This window comes from Bos indicus, chromosome 3, assembly GCF_029378745.1.
Source record: "Bos indicus isolate NIAB-ARS_2022 breed Sahiwal x Tharparkar chromosome 3, NIAB-ARS_B.indTharparkar_mat_pri_1.0, whole genome shotgun sequence".
NCBI classification, from domain to species: domain Eukaryota; kingdom Metazoa; phylum Chordata; class Mammalia; order Artiodactyla; family Bovidae; genus Bos; species Bos indicus.
The window spans coordinates 80285455-80303336 of NC_091762.1; the positions used below are offsets into that span (position 1 = coordinate 80285455).

Consider the following 17882-nt stretch of genomic DNA (forward strand, 5'->3'; position numbering starts at 1 on the left):
GGGCTCCACTCTGACCCTGGGACTTTATAACAACTTCCTTCCCTTTGGTTTTAATTACTTGCAACCAAAGATAATTCAGCAAGACATGGAGCCTTCACTAAAGACTCTAATAATGATTTTTCCTCCTTCCCTTTATCACCTACTTCTTCCTCTGAAAATGTTCTTTCCAACTTGATCTGAAACGTTCAAAGTCTACCCATCCTTCAAGACCAGACCTAAGTACAACCTAACCACAGAGAAGTCTGTCTCTGCCTTCTCAAAAAGCCCCTCCTAGAGCACAACAGTGCTTGGCACACGCTCATCACAGTGATGCCTGTACTTACCTTATCCGCCCTTTAAGTCACTTCCTCTCTCCAGGTCTCAATGTCCTCACTCTTAAAAGGAGTGGACTAGATGAGCTTAGTGGTTGTCAACTGAATTCTACTCAGCCCCAGGTTCTTCAGTTATGCACAAGAAACCACTTCTGGGCAGGAGAGGCAAGTGGTCCCAAGGAAGCAGTGTGCCAGCCCCCCATCCTTACTTGAACCAGAGTTGCTCTGTTCTCATGTATTTCATATAGTAGGATTCTGGGTAAGGCTTTATTGAAAAAGGAACATAGTGCTAATTTGAAAAGCCTAAACAAGATAACCCATGCTGCTGCTGTTGCTGCTGCTGCTGCTAAGTCGCTTCAGTCGTGTCTGACTCTGTGTGACCCCATAGACAACAGCCAACCAGGCTCCCCCGTCCCTGGGATTCTCCAGGCAAGAACACTGGAGTGGGTTGCCATTTCCTTCTCCAATGCATGAAAGTGAAGAGTGAAAGTGAAGTCGCTCAGTCATGTCCGACTCTTAGCAACCCCATGGACTGCAGCCCACCAGGCTCCTCCATCCATGGGATTTTCCAGGCAAGAGTACTGGAGTGGGGTGCCATTGCCTCCTCCGAAGATAACCCATAGGGCTCCAAAATTCCAATGATAGTGAAAGAAAAATAAAATGTTATTGAGTGAGACACTGTTCTAAACATCCTATGTTTGTCAACATTTTGATCATCACAATATTCCTGTGAGGTAGATATTACTAACTCCATCCAAAAATGATGACCAGAGTCACATAAATCACAAGTGGCAGAGGCAGGATTTGAGCCCAGAACACAATCCAGATCCAGACCCAAGTTCTGAACCACAATACTGTCTTCTATGTTCCCCCAGGGTAGACACTGTGACTTCTGTTCCTTTCTCTCTTTGATTTCACACCAGTTACTTGGCTGGTAGTTATTTAATAGTGTTTGATGAATGAATAAATGCTTGAATGAACAAAGGAAGTCTCTCGTGGATTCCATGGAAACTGAGACACAAACTTGAGCTTTCTAGGACTTCGGCTGCCTCTAGGTAATGTGTATGTGTGTGTTAAGTAGCTCAGTCATGTCTCTCTTTGTGACCTCATGGACCATAGCCCACCAGGCTCCTCTGTCCATTGGATTCTCCAGACAAGAATACTTGAGCGGATTGCCATTCTCTTCTCCAGGAGATCTTCCCAACCCAGGGATTAAACCCGAGTCTCCTACATTGCTGACGGATTCTTTACCATCTGAGGCAACAGGGACGCCTTCCAGGTAATAACCGTAGCCGAAGAGAACCATTTTATAACTTAGGCCTTTCCCACAACATCTTCCTGAAAAGCAAAGAACCTTTTTGCATCCAGGAAGAAATTCCTTTCAGGTACAGCTTCATCTGTAGCCTAGCACTGACCAGTTTGATGAATCCATGAATGCACACCTCACCACATTCGCTAACTTTAACTCATAAACAAATATATTCATCCCATTAATATCAGAGCTTCTCAGCCTTCAAACTATTGATATTTTAGGTCAGATAATTCTTCACTGTGTAGAGCTGTCTGGTGCATTGTAAGATGTTTAGCAGTATCCTGGCCTCTATCCACTTGATGCCAGGAACAACCCCTCCCCCAACACTGTGACACCAAAAATGTCTCCAAACATTGCCAAGTGTCAGGGGCAGAGGCAGTGGGACACAGAGTCACTGGGAACCAGCTTTACATGAACTAGCTTCGATAGCAACACAGAAAAAAATAAACAAAAATAAGCATTGACTAATCATGATTAGAACCTAAATAGTAGATCCCTTTCATCCTTGGAAAGTTCCTGGGTTTCATCCTTCACCCTGAAAATTCTCCTTAGACTAGGCTGTCCTGAGCACCAGATAATGTCTCAAACCTGCTGATAGCCTCGTCCAAGAGTTCTGCTGATAACCCCACATACTTATAAGTACTACATGCTAACCACACATTGTCCTTAAAAAAAAATGCTCAGAACATTGTAAAATGAAAAAACTCAAGATAATAAAACATGCCCAACACGGACTCACTTAGCTTAAACCTCTTAACGTAGCCAACACTTAGCAAGAACCTACTATCAGGCTGGGAAGGCACTAGGCACTTTTATATACCGTATACCATTTCGCTCTCCTAACAATTGGATGAGAAAAGCACTGTCCGAAGTCCCAAAGATAGTCAGTGATTTCAAAACTTGACTCTAGAACAACCACTAGCTCCAACACCAGGGCTCTCTCCACGATGCACTGCAGTATCCACGGGAAAACTAGAAGCCACAGTTGATGGACAGCCAGGAAGGTAACTTGTCATTCATATTTTCACATAAGAGACAAAAGGGCAAATTCAAAAATGCTAACAATGGCCATCCACGGAAAATAACTTTACCAGCTATTCTCTGTGTATGTCTGTTTGTATGCATGCACTTTTCTGCATTTCTAAACTGTTTTGCCCTAAATATGTATTATCTGGGCTTCCCTTGTAGCTCAGCTGGTAAAGAATCCGCCCACAATGAAGGAGACCCTGGTTCAATTCCTGGGTCAGGAGGATCCCCTGGAGAAAGGATAGGCTACCCGCTCCAGTATTCTTGGGCTTCCCTGGTGGCTCAGACAGTAAAGAATCCTCCTGCAAAGGGGAGACCTGGGTTTGACCTCTGGATTGGGAAGATCCCTTGGAGCAGGGCATGGCAACCCACTCCAATATTCTGGCCTGGAGACTCCCATGGACAGAGGGGTCCGGCAAGCTACAGTCCATGGGGTCAGAAAAGAATGAGACATGGCTGAACGACTAAGCACAGCGCAGCACAGAATGTATTACCTATGAAATAAAATAGTAATCACATCCCATTTCAAAAACCAAAAATAACCTATGGAAGTATCAAGATGCAATGCTAGTTTTAAACAAACAACTATCACTATTTCTCATTTATGAGATTGCCAAAAATTAAGATGTTTGATAATACTTAGACTTGACAAGGATGTGGGGAAAAAAGTAATCTCACACATTGTTAGTAGAAATCTAAGTTGGTACAAAGTTCTTAGAAAGCACTCTGGCAAGATCTACCATAATGTGAAATGAATATGCTCTTTCTTAGAAATTGCCATTTCTAAGAATTTACCCCATAAGTATACCACACGTACACAAAAATATATATTCAAAGATATTTACTACCTATCACTTGAGGACCTTGCACAGTGGAATTCAAAGCAGTCATTACAGAAAATGAGTTACATTTCTAAGTACCAATGTATAAAGTTATCCAAGACATAGTATTAAATAAAAATCCAGTTTCCTAAGAGCAGGAATAGAAGGATTCCAGAATATACAGGTGTACATTGTATATGAATATGTGTATACGTGTGTGTGGGTATGTAGGAATCTGCATGTGTCTATGTGGTTGTATATAAACTTGCATATGCGTGAATCTTCTATAAGTATATGCAGGAAATTATTAAATATTCATTATACCTGGAAAGTAAGACTACAAGCTGAAAGAAAATGGACTTTTGATTTCATTTTTCTACCACTCTCTGAATTGCTTTAAATTTTCTTTTCACAAACATGTATTACTGCTATACACAAGAACAGGGGCTTTTATTTTGGTTTGGTTTTGGTTTTTAAGAGACAAGAAGCACAGCTCTCATGCAAAGGCTTGAAAACAAAGCAACATATGAAATAGAACTGTCTTCTGTTAACGACTGCAAATGCTCACAAAACAAGACAGTGTGAAAGCCTGCCAGGCTCTGTGTGCCAGTGAGAGGCATAATGGAGACAGTTCTCTCCTGGCACACTGAGAGACAAAGCCAGCCTCCTACCATGGGAGGGGATTTAATGGCTGGATTTTAAGACCAAAAATTAAAATGAAATCCTGCTATATACTTTTTTGAGGCAACCTAAGCCAATTTCCCTAACAGCTAAAATCCAATTTTTCCTCTTCTCTCCCTCCAGCTTGTCTCCAGCCTGTCTAGGATGTAAAGTAGCTGATACATCTTGGCCCTCACAGCCCTCCCCCTTTGCAATCTCGGTCACACTCCGATATGTCAGAAGACCTGGACCCTGCTGCTGGCTTGGCTGTGTATCAGCTCACTGAACATAGCATCATCTCTAAAACATTTTATAAATGCCGCCTACTCCAGTGGATAATTATAAACATTATAAAAATAAATATGAGAGGGTATTTTTAAAAAACATGTAGTCAACACTAGGATGCTGTGAACATGTCACTTGAACCTGGAAAAGAAAAAAAGGCTGGCTATTAATGTTGAACAGATAGTTACTGACCTCACCTATGGTGAATAGGCTGGGCTTACAGTCTGGAATACCTATGAAGCCACCTCAAATTCTTTCTCAACACAAGCAGACAAACAGTTTCTCAGAAACACAACTCAGATTTCATTCACTGTCACTCCCTCCTGGCTCCCTAAGTACCAGTCACACCACTACTCCTCTCTGCAGAGCTTTCTCCCCCTTCCACATCTTTTGCATTTGCTGTATGCTGTACTAAAATCTCTTTATCCAGCTCTCCATTTTTTTTTTTTTTTTTGGCCATGTCACGCAGTATGTGGGATCTCAGTTCCCCACCCACGGACTGAATCTGCATTCCCTACATTGGAAACAGAGGGTCTTAACCACTAGACTGCCAGGGAAGTCCCAGTTCTTCTTATTTTTTTCCTGCTTGCATCTGTTTCTTCAGGTGTCAGCTCAAATGTCATCTCCTCAGAAAGGCATTCCTGGTCATGCTCTGTAAGACAGGCCTCCACCACCCGAAGTTCTCTCTTCCCACTCTGGTCCTTCCATGGCATTTGACACACCATATAATCCTTTCTCTTTGCTTACTGGATGGTGGTATGTCTTCTGCAATATAATATAAGTTTATAAGTGTTGAGGTCTTAGCTGTCTCATCCTATGCCTAGAATAGTGCCAGCACATAGCAGGCAGTCTGGAGACACTGGTGAAGTGAATAAATGAAGGGTTATTCACGACATGGTGCTTTCATCTACATGCCACTGTGCCTGTGAAACAGGCAGGGTCAGTATGACTTTTCTCACTTGGATTACCTGCCCAAGGTCACAGCTTGTAAATGGCAGAGCCAGAGCATAAATCTGGGGTTTCTGTGTCATGACTCCCTAATACCCCCACTGCTCAACAGCACTGACAAATTGAATTTGGAAATAATGAAAACAGAGCAATTTATCTAGGCTTCAGCATCAGGGGAAGGGAAGGGCCGAAGTAGGAGAGAGGGGCAGGGGGAAACGACAAGGTATGATCTTGTACTCCCTCACTGCGAATTACTAAGTAAAATTCTTTCTTTCATCTGAATGAAATAAAGTTACCTTTGGGATGGAGGCTTCTGAAACCTCTCATCACCAAGTCACAGCAGGGAATACTTTGCTAATTGAAACAGTAAGTGAAATTTTAGGTAGGTCAGATGCATTTACCCAAACTGGAAAGTGACACCACTGTTCACACCTATTGGACAACATGCAGCAGGCTGGATCTAAGTCACACATACACACACACACACACACACACACCCAAAACTACAGTCATCCACACACTTCCTATGGCATGGGGCTCCAAGTTTCCCAACCATGCTGACTCACTGACTGGGAAGAAGGGAGGAGATCCAGACAGAAAAGGGGAAAGGAGAGAGAATGGAACAGAAGTATAGCAGAGGCAAAGAAGGAAAGAGGGAGCTGAAGAAGTTGAAGATGGAAGGAAAGGAGAAAGAGAAAGGAAGAAGCAAAAAGAGGGAAGGAGGACTGCAGAGGAGGAGAGAGGAGGAGAAACGGGGGTTTCTGTGCTGCGAGAACTCGTGCTGCAATGCTCAAGTGGCCCAGTGCTGGTACACGGCAGGCCTGGAGAACTACCAGGGTCAGGTTTTTTTCAGGTCCTTGTCTGTTTCCATAGAGACCAAGAGTTCCTGCTGCGGTAACATCTTCCAAGCTTCTCTGGTATCTGAACTTTCTTCCTGGGCCTCCATCACACAGCAATGAACCAGAGTCGAGGGCTCTGCAGGTGAGAAGGGGCATAAGGGCAGGCTGGCTACCCTACACCATCCTGGCCTCCAGCCTGGGTCCTGGACTCCGCCCAGTGGCATAGAGCTACAGTTCTAGCATTTCCAGTGAGTACCTTACTCCTCCCCCAGGTAAACATGGGTTCTGCTCCTGCCTCCTGTCCTCTCCCCTCCACAGTACTCCCCTGGAGATCTGCAGAGCCCAATGGGCAGCCTACCGAAATGCTGAGAGCCTGGTGAAAGCTTGTGCCAAGCTGACAGTAGATTCAGCCCTTCCACAAGCGTACCCACGGGGCATCTACAGCAGAGAAAACCAGTTGGTCGTATTTGCCACTTTTGCCCAAGACCAGAAGTACTACCTCCTCCCCTCCTGCCATCTGTGCCTCCAACCCCGCATCTCATCAGAGTCCATTCTTTTTCTTTTTTTTTAAACTTGGCTGCGTCAGGTCTTAGTTACAGCAGGTGGGATCTTTCATTCCAGCACATGGACTTACCTAGTTGTGGCACTCAGGCTTAGCTACTCCATGGCATGTGGGATTTAGAGCCCCAACCAGGGATCAAACCTGAGTCCCTTGCATTGCAAGGCAAATTCTTAACCACAGGGACCATCAGGAAAGTCCCTGTCCATTTTTCTGTGTAATACTTTTGGGAGCGGCCTCTTCCTTCCAGTCTCATTGGCACTGCCCTGACTTGGGCCTTAGTTATTTCTCAGGTCATCAACTAAACTGCCCCGTAACTGTTCTCCCAGTCCTCCAGGTGTATGCTTGCCCTCAGTGCACCCCCTCCCTCCCTTTAGTAATTCCTTACTAAATCAGGAATTCCTGGAGCCTAGGAACCAGTGCTTTCAACCAGCACTCCAGGAACATCTGATGCAGCCAGGACACAGGTAGGAACCATGTACACAGATGCAAATTCTCCCAGCTTCCACACATTACACTCCTCTCTGGAGCTGCAGGAGACTCTGTGGGCCCTTTGCCTTCCTGCACCCACTCCTCCATTTTTAAAAAAGTTTATGTATTTTTTAACCGCACTGATACCAAGATGAACTGCTTACTTACATACTCATTTATTTTATGCTAGGTTTTTAAAAGAAATTGAAATCAAGATATTTTTATGGGCCTTCAAATTATTGTAGTCTCCAGGCACAATGCCTGTTGGATAAGTCAGGCTTGCCTCAGCCAGATTCCCAAATCTTCAGCACCCTCTCACAGCCTACAGAGTAAAGTCCAACCTTGTCAGCAGGCTCAGTTGGAACTCTCTTCCAGCACCATCCACTAGAGCATCTTCCACCCACTTGGGCTTCAGCTTCCAGGTCTAAATGCAGGTCTCTCAACACACCGTGCACGATGGTACCACTGTGTCTTGGGCCTCAGCTCCAACCAATTTTCCTTTCCTTCTCCACCTGCTGACTTCAGGCTCAGACATCATTTTCCACTGTGGCCTTAGTCCTCCTGGCTCAAATTATGGCTCCTTCTTCTGCACCCCCTTCACACTTTCTCCATTTCTTATTATACCACCTATATGCCTGGTTCCAACGTGCACATCTTTCACAGCATAATATTTGTAAAATCATGAAAAGACTAACAACATATGCCAAACAAACCTGCAAGCCACCAGGTAGAGTACTCTAGTTGTAACATGCCAACAGTCATTTTCCACAAATACCAACCCAACACTACACAGAAGATACTGGGTCATCTGATTGCTTCCATGGTGGGGTTATCTGCATTGTTAACAGCTCATACAGTTGAACTTTAACATTTATCCCCAGCACCTAAAATATTATGCTTTGATGCATTAATGAAATAAGAAGATATCTGGATCTAGACTATAGCCTGTGACATGTCAGGTAAAGTAATTAAAGGTAATAAAGACTGCCAGATCTCTTAACATGTCATGACATTTCCTAATTCCTTTGACTGTGAGGGACTAATTCTCATACACTGAGCTGCTCTGTCAAAAGCTTCCAAGTAGATTTTAAGAGAAATTATTTAATATACACTAATTGTAATTTAGTTTTTTCCTGAGTTACAAGTTTTGCCAACAAGAAAATGCACAATCTGAACTACAGGATTCTTTAAGTTACCTCAAAAGTATAGATTCTTTCCAAAAGGAGTTCAAGATGATGAATACAGGTTATAAAAAGCAGTAAGTCACCATAAAGTTTGTCTATTACTATTAACACACATGGTCAAAGGTGATACCAAAAACGTATTTAACACTAAACCTGAAAATGGCAAATATTCAAACCTTGGGATACTGATGAAGAAACATGCAGGTCTACAGAAAACAGTTGTCTAGTGTTAAGTCTATTTTTTTAAATTATATATGTTTAATGTTTCTGTTTTTCTGCTGAAAAAGATACCTTGAGGAATCATGCAATAAATTATATTTTTTGGTCAAGAAAGCAGTCTTTTGTAAAGCTATTAATCTCCACATTAGAAAATTCTTGGGAGTCTGAGAAATGTATTTAATCATCTTTCTCCCTGGTCTGATTTCCTTGCATATGAAAAATGCTCATTATTGAATTAGTCTAGCTTTTTGCCAACAGTTTAATTTTTTTCAAGTCTGGCCTCATTTCTGTGAAAATCTAGCTGTTTGCTTATTTTTAGGTTTAGATGGGCATATTTCATTATAAATGCCCTTTTTAAAAATTCAAATCCGTTCATGCTTTCAGTCATTCAAAGAATATCTATCAAGCTCCTAATAAATGCCAAGCAGTGACAAGAGTACAAAGGTGAATAAGACACAGGCTTGTTCCGAACTTTACTTAATGTCTAGAGGGACAGACAGACTAGGCAACATATCACAATTCAATGTGATGAGAGCTGTGACAGGGATATGCGAGCCACTGAAGGAGCATGGAGATTGCTTCAACTCATGTAGCCTATCAGTTCAGTTTACTCGATCAGTCGTATCTGACTCATTGCGACCCCATGGACTGCAGCATGCCAGTCTTCCCTGTCCATCACCAACTCCCAAAGCTTACTCAAACTCATGTCCATCGACTCAGTGATGCCATCCAACCACTGCATTCTCTGTCATCCCCTTCTTCTCTGCCTTTAATCTTTCCCAGCATCAGCATCTTTTCTAATGAGTCAGTTTTTTGCAACAGGTGGCCAAAGCATTGGAACTTCAGCTTCAGCATCAGTCCTTCCAATGAATATTCAGGACTGATCTCCTCTAGGATTGACTGCTTTGATCTCCTTGTAGTCCAACGGACTCTCAAGAGTCTTTTCCAACACCACAGTTCAAAGGCATCAGTTCTTCAGTGCTCAGCTTTCTTTATGGTCCAACTCTCACATCCATATATGACTACTGGAAAAACCACAGCTTTGACTAGATGAACCATTGTTGGCAAAGTAATGTCTCTGTTTTTTAATATGCTATCTAGGTTTGTTTTCTACCAAGGAGTAAGGGTCTTTTAATTTCATGGCTGTAGTCACCATCTGCAGTGATTTTGGAGCCCAAAAAAATAAAGTCTGTGGCTGTTTCCATTGTTTCCCCACCTATTTGTCATGAAGTGATGGAACTGGAAGCCATGATCTTCATTTTTTGAATCTTGAGTTAAGCCAGCTTTTTCACTCTCCTCTTTTACCTTCTTCAAGAGGCTCTTTAGTTTCTCTTCACTTTCTGCCATAAGGGTGATGTCATCTGCATATCTGAGATTATTGATATTTCTCCCAGCAATCTTGATTCCAGCTTATGCTTTATCCAGCCCAGCATTTCATATGATGTACTTTGCATATAAGTTAAATAAGCAGGGTGACAATATACACCCTTAGGCAGTACATCAACTGCCTTGATGTACTTCTTTCCCAATTTGGAACCATACAGCCTATAGGGTTTTAAAATATAGAATCCATGTCTTGAAGAATGAGTAGAAGATAAAATGGAAAAGTAGATATCTAGATGGCTTTGGGATAAGCTAGCCAAAGCTGAGTGAACAGTATATGCAGAAACAGAGATGGAGGTGGGAGGCAGGGGACCTACCAGTAGAGAAAGGAAACAAAGTTCTACTGGGATGGCTTTCTGATGTACTACAATGGGCTTCTGATGTCCAGTTGAGAACACTCTGGACCTAATTCCCAGAGCAGTAAAGACTCATATCCATTGACAAGATTTTGCTGTTCAGTCACTCAGTCGTGGCCAATTCTTTTTGACCCCATGGACTGCAGCATGCCAGGCTTCCCTGTCCTTCACCATCTCCCGTATTTGCTCAAACTCATGTCCATCAAGTTGGTGATGCCATCCAACCATCTCGTCCTCTGTTGCTCCCTTCTCCTCCTGCCCTCAATCTTTCCCAGCATCAGAGTCTTTTCCAATGAGTTGGCTCTTTGCATCAGGTGGCCAAAGTATTGGGGCTTCAATTGACAAGATATTGTTCCATAAATTTATGAAGCTCCACCAATTACACTCTTTTTCAGTGTTATATCAGGATTTAATAACCCTTCTCCAATACTCCTTTTGTTCTATCTCCTTTGTTTCCAGCATTTAAAAATTCCTTATATTTAATACAAAAGGAGACATTTGTCTTGTTTCACGAGGTTCAACGTGAAAAAAAAATACACTCATTTCAGCTCTCTCAGATACTTTTATTCCTTCTTACCTCAGGAAAAGAAGCAGATAGAAACATTTACTAATAAATTCTTCATTTCCAGTCTTATAGGCATTCCTCTATGGAATTTTACACAATATACTATGAGGAGAGCTTGTGTAACCTCAGGTAACTTGCTTAAGCTCTCTGTGCCTCAGTTTAACCAACTATAAGAGGAAAATAACCATCATCCACCTTAAAGAATTCATATGAGCATTAAACAAGATGGCATATGCACAATGCTTAGCACAATGCCTGGATTATAATCGCTAAATTGTAGCTATTTTATCATTAAGAGTTATTAAACAATTGTATATAAAGTATATGGTTACAACTTTGAATTTGTATTACAAATTATTATTATAATTTTAATCTTATATAGGCACACATGGTGGTGGTGATTTAGTTGCTAAGTCATGTCTGATTCTTGTGACCCCCTGGACTGTACCCACCAGGCTTCCCTGTCCATGGGATTTCTCAAATAAGAATAACGAAGTAGGTTGCCATCTCCTTCTCCAATATGCATACATATATACACACAATATATATTTATTTACATAAACTTTCAATAGGGATTATCTCCGGAGCAAGGGCCTATCCGAGAGGGGGAGATGGTACATTTCTACATTTTTCATTTTGTTCCTTAATGAAATCTTTTATTCTTTTTTAGTCAAGGGCATGGAAAACTTTTATAATAAAAACTGATGGAAAAAAAATCTTTGGAAGGAGGTTGGATTTATTTTGAAATGTAGAAGGCAGATAGGCTGAGTTTTGCCCAGATAAGAGAAAGGCTGAGTTTTGCCCAGATAAGAGAAAGGACGCTGTACCAAGGAGAACAGTCCAAAGGTACTGCCTCAGGAGGCAGTGAACGCTTCCTCACAGAAAGCCTACATCATAGGCTACATGGCTTCCCCTTCTAAGTCTATGAAACATAGCAGTCTCTAAGCATTTGAAATTTGACACAGATGCATCGTTAAATGGTTATCCAGAGTCACTCAAACTTTAGCCACAACTAAATAAGTTGGATGAATCAATTGTGCCTTCAACCTTCAAAACCCTTAAATGGGCAGGTATTCCTAAGTAAGTACTATCAGTACCTATATGTTGATGATATTTCAGTAATGAATTACGAAGTTATCCAAGTAAATATTTCATAAAGTTAAAGCCAGATTCAAATTGTGAATCCTGTGTTTGCTGCTGCTGCTGCTAAGTCGCTTCAGCCGTGTCCGACTCTGTGTGATCCCATAGATGGCAGCCCACCAGGCTCCCTCGTCCCTGGGGTTCTCCAGGCAAGAACACTGGAGTGGGTTGCCATTTCCTTCTCCAATGCATGAAAGTGAAAAGTGAAAGTGAAGTAGCTCAGTCGTGTCCGACTCTTAGCAACCCCATGGACTACAGCCTACCAGGCTCCTCCGTCCATGGGATTTTTCAGGCTGGAGTGGGGTGCCATTGCCTTCTCCGGAATCCTGGGTTTAAACACTACCTAAAACAGTATTTGTTGAAAGTAACTTCTATTTTCAAGTCAGATTCATATAAAGCAAGAAAACATTTTAGCATTCTTCATCATCCTTATACTTCATTAAATCATTGTAGCAGTTCTCATTATCCTTATACTTTTAAATCCCATTAAAATCTGGATTTTAATTGGTCTGTTTTATGACTTATCATTATGAATTTTTTAAGTAAAGCCTAATGTTGGAACATTTTTGTGGATTCTACTTTCCATGGAAGGTAAAATACACATAAGAGAAATATGGAGTTTCTGAGATAATGAGTTGGGATAGCTGCAATGCCATTTGGGATATGAGAGGATGACCTTTGAATGACAATCTTCTAGAGAATAATTTAAATGAAGAGAAAGTGAGCCAGGACAGACAGAGAGCTCTGCAGAACAAACCCAGCAAGGAGACTGCTCTGGAATCTACCTGGAGTCTGTTAACTTAGAAAGTCATTACACTTCTCTGAACATCTATCAGTCTTTCATCTAAGAACAGAGGGGAAAATCAAAGTAGACAAGGTTGCTTCCATTTCAACAATGATAGTATGCCTACATAGAAAGACAGCTTGGTTCAATGGGGAAACACTTAGACCTTAGAGTCAGAAGACGTGAATCTAGCTGTCACTAACTTGCTATTTTACCTTGAGCAAGTCTCCTGCCATCTGTAGGAGTATTTCTTCATCTCATAAATCGGAAGGGCACAGATAGTAAAAAGAAGAAAAACTGCAAAAGTATTCTTACATTGTTTCAAGTCTCAGACTTAAGCTCTATGGTCAGAACTCTATGAGGATTCTCCTTTTGTAAATGGAGAACAAGTTTAAAGCATTTCTATATTTTCCATCTAGTAACAATAGTGCAGAGGTTTGATCCCAAATCTCTAGACATGGACACATGCTGCTTACCCTATCTAACAGAATTCTGGGGAAATAAAATAAGTGTACAAGTATTCTATTATAAATAGCTATAAAAGTGTAAGGCATTATTAAGACTAAGCTTTACATTCTCTAAGGGATCTTGACATATTTTTTTTTCATTCTTAAACATTTTCATTAAAGCAAAAGCCCCATGAACCACCTATCCTATTCAGCACGTCAGTACAATCAGTTGAATAAATGGGCAAACTATTGCTAGTTTAGAAGTGATCCATAAGTTTAATTAAATACCTTAAACAAATGGACATATTTATACTGCACAAGGCCACTCTTCGAAAATCTTAGATGCTAGAACTATAATTAGATAAACAGGTATAGTTTCCCTGGTAAATGAAACTTCCTACCCACTACAGGAAAGCCCATTCTCAGAGACCAATCCCTCACCAAACAGCACTCTCCTGAAATGAATGCTAAAACAAAGCCACAATATTCTCCTAGCCTAAAGTGGGTGGGTGGAGATCTAGCAACCTCTTCATATAGTGCTAGTTTGATCAAGTTGAACAATCAACTCCTAGCAATAGCACTTTAGAAATTACAGTATTCTTAATAAAAATGGTTTTTCATTACAATAATTTATCAAAACAATTCATTATTTTTTTCTAAAGCTATTAAAAAATCTGATTTCATAATGATAGGGGGGAAAAATCCTCAAAAATCCAGAATTTAGCAGAATTTAGTAACTGTGTCCAAGTTACTGCCCCTATTGTAGGATGGCGCCCTAGAGATCAGAGGTGTCTCATTTACTACTGCATTCCATACAGTGCTTCCCTGGTGGCCCAGGCGGAAAAGCATCTGTCTACAATGTGGGAGACCTGGGTTCGTACAATGTGGGATCCCCTGGAGAAGGAAATGGAGATCCATTCCAGTACTATTGCCTGGAAAATCCCATGGACAGAGGAGCCTGGTAGGCTACAGTCCATGGGGTCGCAAAGAGTCGAACACGACTGAGCAACTTCACTTTCACTTTCCTTTTCCCTACAGTGCTTACTTAGCACAGTGCCTAGCACATATACAACCAGGCTCAGAAAATACATGTAGAATTTATTCTAGAAGGTAATATACTTTCAAAAACAAATTCCAATTTTAAAATGAAAATCTCTATAAAAATTAAATTACTTGGAATTTCATATTTCATTTCCTTGAAGTGAGGCTCCTCTGAACACATTTGGAAATGTTCATTTTCATTGCATTTATCTGTTATATGTACATTATGTTCCAAAAGAATTATAGTAGCATCATTTAGAGTATGGATCTTTTTTTAAGATTTAAAAGACACTACATCCTGTCAAAAGATAGTTTGTACCTTGATATAACACAGATTTGGAAAAACATAAATCAAATAATCATGTAAAACATCATACCAAAGCCCTTGAAACCATCAGTCCCTTAGGGATAATTTTAGCTTTAGTTTAAAACTGTCATGAAACAACATCCCATCAATACCTTATTTAACGTCAATAAGAACTTATATGGATAAAATCAGTTCTCAGCCTGGACACTTGAACACCTGTGGACAATATTTCATCACGCTATTAGGATGAAGAAAATAGAAAATGGTAGCCCAAGAAGAGTCATTACACAATTAAAAGAAAAGAAGCTTTTTTTTTTTTTTCAAAGTGCTGGAATTAAATTCAGCTTGGTTTCATTATCTCCCAAACAACTCAACACAAATCTTTCCTCCCAGAGTTCTCAGTTGTCCAGTATTAAAGTTACCAATATAGAACAAACCAAAGAGCACCTCAATTATACATTATCTTTATGTACACAGTCGTCCTATTTTGGCTCCTTGAAAAGGTAAGCAAACCACTATAATGACATTCCAGGTCAAATGTGGATATATTAAATAACTGTTCTACTATGGAAATCGCTAAAAGAGCATCTCCAAGAGAAAATCCAACTTGCTAAAACGCTTTCTAAAAGACGGCTGCAAGCCCAGATGCAAAGTTTAGAGACATTTCCATTTTCTTTACATGTAGAGGTTCATGAAATATTAATACACTCAATGCAAAAGTATAAAGATAAACAAGATCAAAGCCAACAACAGATGAAAACATTTTCATTGTGCAAAACGGCTCTAGATCCCAGGTAAAATTTGCTCAAGAAAGGTAACAGCATTAACCTTGGCACACAGCAGAGTGCAGAAGAGGCAGAGCTTTACAGAATTGTAAATAAGATCAGCACTGCAAGAATAATAATTGGAATAAATACCTTCGGCAGGCTGCAAAAGCAATCAGCACACTCGGCCCTTCACCTCTCCCCCTCATCCAGCTGGAGAGTGAAAGCCGCTGCCACTCCCCGCCTTCTTCCCAACCGCTCCTCGCGCCACTCCTCCCCAATCCTGTCCACCCTTACCCTCCCCTTTCCCCTTCTCTCCCCGCCCCCCAGCTGGTGTATCCAGCAGCCTAGAGAGATTAAGAGGCGCTCGCTACGGTCACCGGGCCTCCGGACTGATCTAACGTTTCCTAGCTCCCTGGACTAGAGAAATTAGAGACGCGACACCCTAGTGGTATTAGGTGCCTTCGCCTTCATCCTGTCCTCTCCCAAGCCCGGACTGGGTTGAGAGCTAGTGAACCGGGCCGCAACTGGAGGACCCTGCAGAGTTCAGCGGGGCGCTGCCCTCCCGCGGCGCTACCTGAGCTGTCCATGGTGCTGGCGCGGTCCTGAGGCTGCCGGGCGGGACTCCGCGCCGCTGCCGCCCCGGCGTTCACTCTCTGTTTGCCGCCGCCCCCGCCGCTCCCCGCACTTAGGTCCCCGTTACTGTCCACCAGCTGCAAGGATTCATAACCATCGTTGCTGGTCTTTTTCCGGTAGCTTCCGAGAAGGCTCATGAGCAAGCTCAGAGAAGGGGGGGCGGGGGGGGAATCAACCTGAGAAGACGAAGGGGTGGGGGTGGAAGGTGGAAAGGGCTAAAGGAGGAATTTTTTTTTTAAAGGGGGAAAAAAAAAAATCAAGTGTCCCACATGACGCAAATAGGAAGGAAAGGGGGAGCGGCCGGCGGAGAGGAGCTTTGCGGGGCCCGGCGAAGCCACCGCCCTGGGCAGAGCGCGGCTCTGGGCGCCGGGCGCGAGGGCGCAGGGGAGGAGGGACGCGGGCGGGCAGGCGGGTGCGCGCGTCCCTGGTGCAGCCGCGGTGGAGCCGCCGGCCCTGCCGAGCTCCCGACCCGGGCCAGCCACCCTCTGTCTGGGGAGTGCCCGGAAGCAGTCCTATAGGTGTCGCCGCGTCGCCCCGCGCCGCGCGGCAGGGCAACTCCAAGCGTGGCTGGCCTGCGGGGAGGGAAGGAAAGAGAGAGTAAGGGAGGAGAGATTCTCGGGGAGGGGGCTGTTGAAGGCGGAAAATGGGGCGGGGTGGGAGGGGGAGGGGACTACTACGACTAGAGAGAAGGGTGTTTTCGCGCACGTGAGGTGAAGAAGAAAGGGGCTGGGTGTCTCAGCCTGGTAAGCTTTGGGGAGGAGAGGTTCTCTTGGTAAGATCCAGACACGCCCATTTTGTATAACTTAACCTATATTTGCTGGAAGATTCGGCGAGTCAAAGCCATCCCAACAGTTGCCCTCCGGGAGGACTGACTTAACTCAACTGAACAGAAAAAGAACGCATGTTATGCCAGGATAGAAAGAAACAGCAGTATTTTGCACATTTCCCGGAATGGGTAAAATCCCTAAGGGAGACAGCAAAGACCTGGCTATTCTAACGCTAGGAGGCAGATACAGCCTATTCCACCTAGGGAGGAGATGTGACTGTTTAGTAACTCTTTGTTGAACGAAAATATTGGCGGGGTGAGGCGGAGAGGGGACAAGGTTCAATCAGGTGCAGTTTCAGTTCTGACATCATTTACCTTGGGACCTAGAGCTAAGGAGTCTGCACCACTCAGCTATCGTGAGGGGATGGGTGGGAAGAAAGCTAGACAAGGATTTTCTTCCTAGTCTCTAGCTCCTCCCCCTTTTTTCTCTCATAGTGCGGAACACAAAGGGTAGTCACTAATTAATCAGAGGAGAATTAAGAAGCTAATGAAACCTAAGAGTCAGGACTCATTTTTTGGAGAAGCCCCTTTCAGGACTAATGCACCTAATTTTATATCCGTGATTTTGTTTTCTTATTCTTAAACAGGGCCTCAACATTATATATTTCAAGCCTTATGAAACCAAGGCTTAACTCTGTTAAGTCTCAAAATGCAATTACCAAATGCTCACTTTCACCTGGAATAAGATTGCAGAAGTATCCCCTTCATTCTCATCAGTTTAGGTGAAGACCAGGTGAAAATCTTGGCTTAAAATTATTTTTCCCTATTAAGATTTGGGATTACTGAAGTGTCTTCAAGTCATCTGATGGACTTTCATCACCAAAACAACAAGAAAAAAGTTCATGCGTGTAAAACTTGCTTAACCCCATACACAAACCTAAATTTGCCATCTCACTTTTCATGACTTTCTCTTGCTGTTATTATTTTGATATCTTTAACAACACAAAGTCAAACTGTAGCATCTAAGAGACTTCAGTCTAAATTATTTGGGATCCA

At 42.5% G+C, this 17882-nt stretch overlaps 1 protein-coding gene across 4 annotated transcripts in view; it reads right to left on the minus strand.

Annotated features, from left to right (window-relative positions):
• The window catches only part of DNAJC6 (DnaJ heat shock protein family (Hsp40) member C6), a 177564-nt gene that overhangs the window by 99066 nt on the left and 60616 nt on the right, over window positions 1–17882 (minus strand). Inside the window, exon 1 of one of the 4 annotated variants that reach the window (XM_070786397.1) lies at window positions 16002–16212. The exons of 2 other annotated variants lie outside the window; for them this stretch is intronic. In XM_070786397.1, coding sequence (XP_070642498.1) covers window positions 16002–16197 — 196 coding nt within the window. In that variant the 5' untranslated portion in view covers window positions 16198–16212. Of the gene's footprint in view, window positions 1–15577; window positions 15602–16001; window positions 16213–17882 lie in introns of those variants that run through there. One more of the 4 variants, XM_070786400.1, reaches the window with a different exon arrangement.